The sequence below is a fragment of the Geospiza fortis genome, unplaced genomic scaffold (assembly GCF_000277835.1).
Source record: "Geospiza fortis unplaced genomic scaffold, GeoFor_1.0 scaffold112, whole genome shotgun sequence".
NCBI lineage: Eukaryota > Metazoa > Chordata > Aves > Passeriformes > Thraupidae > Geospiza > Geospiza fortis.
In genome coordinates this window covers 28,899,059-28,902,726 of record NW_005054298.1, presented here as the reverse complement: position 1 = coordinate 28,902,726, position 3,668 = coordinate 28,899,059, and the positions used below count along the sequence as shown (strand labels likewise).

General features: G+C 38.2%; 2 protein-coding genes across 2 annotated transcripts in view; both read left to right on the top strand.

Moving 5' to 3' along the window:
- Nucleotides 1–564: 564 nt before the first annotated feature.
- On the top strand, nt 565–1,934 carry ASDURF (ASNSD1 upstream reading frame; the record flags this gene model as incomplete). Its single annotated transcript, XM_031058793.1, has 3 exons — nt 565–669; nt 1,143–1,218; nt 1,800–1,934. Coding segments are annotated over 3 exons (252 nt in total), but the record flags the coding sequence as incomplete, so codon positions are not given.
- ASNSD1 (asparagine synthetase domain containing 1) overlaps nt 1,876–3,668 on the top strand; it is a 3,701-nt gene continuing 1,908 nt past the window's right edge. The window contains exon 1 of the mRNA XM_014307660.2: nt 1,876–3,374. Coding sequence (XP_014163135.1) covers nt 1,893–3,374 — 1,482 coding nt within the window. The 5' untranslated portion in view covers nt 1,876–1,892. The remainder of the gene's footprint in view (nt 3,375–3,668) is intronic.

The window sequence follows — 3,668 nt, the reverse complement described above, 5'->3', positions numbered from 1 at the left end:
GGCTTCCTTCTAGCCTAGTTCAGCTTTGGCTGCCCAAAATGTCCCCGGGGATTTCAGCTATAGAGGCCGGTGCTCCTCATTTATCTGCTCGCTCCTCCTTGGTGGGTACATCTTTGTTCAGTATGCAATCTGCCAAGCCTGTGGAACTTTCACTCCAAAAAAGCCTCCTAGCAACCTGCCAGTATTCCAATAGGGCCTACAGGGATTTTGATTGCCTGGAAGCTGCAAAGCTGAGACATCACAGAGCTGCAGGTTGTCACTTCTCTTATGCCCAAGTGGCTGGTTTAGTCCGTAGCAGAGGATGGCTCTGCTGCTTTGCCTTGTTGGTGTAAATACAAGAGATTGATGTAGCTGCTGGAAAAGTTGCAGTTTCAGTGTGCCACATTGAATTTGGCTGACCTCACTGTGGCTTTTGAAGGTAGGAGAAATACCAATGCATGCAAAACAGCCTGTTTCTAAAGAAATTAAGTATGTAATTTTTATACTTAGACTTCAGTGATTCAGCTAGACATGCATGTTGCTGTCTGAAAATATCAGTAGATGTGCTCACCACTAGGATTATAATATGATGTCTTGCTTTTATCATTAAATTCAAATGAATCTTTTGCCTTTCAGATTAAGGAGCAGAAGGTTGTAGTCGATGAGCTTTCTAATTTGAAGAAGAACCGGGTAAGGTTTTACAAGTTTGCTTTTAACTATTTCATTTTAGCAGAGAAATAAATGTAATTTGTTGTAATCCAGATTTTAATGAACGTGTGGTCTGCTGTGCTCAGAATAATTTGTCCTGCAAATTATTTGATTATGTATACTTGGGCAGTGCTGGGGTTTTATATTTGATTTATTTCATTAAGATGTTTGAGTTGATGACAAAGATTCATGAGGTATTCTTACTTTTTCTGTGCATTTGTTTAAAATAAAATGTGATTCCTTGAGGATGAGGAAAAGAGAAATTCAGAATTGTCTTAGGTTGAGCATTAAATGCTTTTGATGGTGCAGCATGAGAATGCTGGTGTTCACAGGGCAGAACTTACCCTTTCACTTTTATACCAGGAGTGTCTCTTTGGACCCACACCAGCCTCTGCTGCAGTGTGGGTCCGGAATCTGCTGGTTTGACTTAATACAGTGTGGGTTTTGTTTTACAGAAAGTTTATAAGCAGCAACCCAACAGCAACATATTCTTCCTTGCAGACCGAACAGAAATGCTGTCTCAGTGCAAAAGTAAGTTTGCAGTGTAAAAGTATCTCAAATAGTTAATGTTTAAAAGCTGTATTTGTAGCTATTTCAAAGGTATATTAAAATGAGAAAATTGCAGCTGTGTCTCCAATACAGAGTAATAGAAGAATGGATAATAAAGGTGATGATGGGATAAGCATTAGAAGAGTATAAATTTAGAAGTATAAATTTAATTTTCTGGAGTGAACAATTGCTGCTTTGCTTTGATTTGGGTTAACAGCATTGCCGTTTTTATTGTCAGTTCCCTTTTCCTACTACAACTGTTGAAGTCATAGTGATTATATGAGAGTTGGCCAATCTCCTATTGCACTTTGGCTTTCTTTGGAAAAAAAAAATCATCATCTTTGTATAATTAAAGAGGAATATGCTACAGCAAGCTTATTTAGCTTGTGTTAGTAATGATGGAACTCAAACATAGTACTTTGCTTAATTAGTGTTTTATGTTTATCACTTTAATTGAACAAGTGGCTGGAATTATTAATGTTGTAGATATACACTTACACTTACCTATGCATAAACTTTTCTGTTTATGAAACTGATTATTTGTGTAATTTTCTCTTACACAGACACACTAGATGAATTAAAGAAGGCACATCAGGAACTGGAAAATTCAGAAAAGGCTAAAATCAAGAAGTAGTTGATGTGAATTCCTTGTTGCAATGTGTGGTATTTGCTGTGTTGTTACCTTGTGCAGCCAGCGTGCAATTAGTGATTTCCTCAGTGAAGACATGCTCTGCCATCTAAGAAGAAGAGGACCAAACAGTAGCCAACAGTTGATAAAAACTGTGTCTGATCTCTCTTATCAATGTCTGTTTTCAGGCCATGTACTTCACTTGAGGGGACTGGTGACTCCTCAGCCTCTGGAAGATGCCAATAACAATGTTTTTCTTTGGAATGGAGAAATTTTCAGTGGAGTGCATGTAGGAAATCTAGAGAATGACACTGAAATAATGTTTCATCATCTGGCTTCATGCAGCAGTGAAATGGACATTTTGTCACTCTTCTCATCACTTCAGGGTCCCTGGTCTTTTATTTATTATGAAGCACCCAGACACAGTTTATGGTTTGGCAGAGATTATTTTGGCCGTCGTAGTTTGCTTTGGCAATTCAGTAATGAGGTTGACAGAGCTTTCTGTCTTTCATCTGTAAGTGGTTGTTCTGAATCAGGCAACGAATGGCAAGAAGTCCCAGCATCTGGAATTTTCAAAATTGATCTCAAAGCTTGTGCAGCAACTAAATCTTTGTCTTTAACATTGTTTCCGTGGAAGTACAGCTGCAGAGAGAAAGCTGTAGAAGAAACATTCATTAATGTTCTTGACCAAGTGTCAAAAGACTTACCAAACCATGTACATCTCGTGCTGAATGAATCAAAGCTGTGTCTTAGAGCACCAGTCATCCCCTTAAATAAAGCAGTTTCTAAAGCTTCAGGTGTATGTCCAAGCTCTAATTTTAGTAATGTTAACTGCGAGGTTTCTGTAGAAACCCTTGAAAAATTTCTTGCAGAGGAACACAAGAAAAAACTAGCCTGTCAGTTTATTGATGTTTTAAATGAAGCAGTCAAGAGACGAGTCCTGTGTCTCTTTAGAGATCCAGATCAGATAACAAGAGAAGTTCCAAGCATGTCTCATAAGAGAGCACATATTGCAGTGCTCTTTTCTGGTGGCATTGATTCTATGGTTATTGCAGCCCTGGCTGATAAACATGTGCCTTTTCAAGAGCCAATTGATCTTCTTAATGTGGCTTTCATGATGAAAGAGCAAGCTAGGCACAGGGGTACCACTAAAAGGCATACTGGCCATGAAGTACAGCTTGATTTGCTTTGCCCTCAAGAAAGCTGTCAAGATCCTGCTGCTGACTCTGGTACTCATTCACCATGCTTTGATGTTCCTGACAGAATCACTGGTAGGGCAGGACTGAAGGAATTAGAAGCCATTAACCCTTCAAGAACCTGGAACTTTGTGGAAATTAATGTTACGTTAGAGGAATTGAAAAAAATGAGAAAACAGCGTATTAATTACTTAATCTATCCACTGGATACAGTCTTGGATGACAGTATTGGCTGTGCAATTTGGTTTGCTTCCAGAGGAGAGGGCTTCATTAGTAACCAAGGAGAACTGAAACCATATAAAAGTCCTGCAAAGGTATGGTTTTGTTTTATTTTCTGCCTACTGTTTGACTTCTGAGTGTAATACCAGTTTTGTTGATTTAGAAACCAGCTGGGATTTTTGCTATTAATAAGGCTTCTGAAATTATGTCAGAATGTAGACTATTCTATAATTATAGTATTTGTGTAACTCTAGAGTTAAAAATCACATTCAGTTCTATTGTCATGTAATGTGCATGGCTTTTCAGTGAACTTGGATATGCAATAATATCCAATGGAAACAAATAACCACCATCTCTTATTTTTGATTCTGATTTCTCATGTGTCTGTT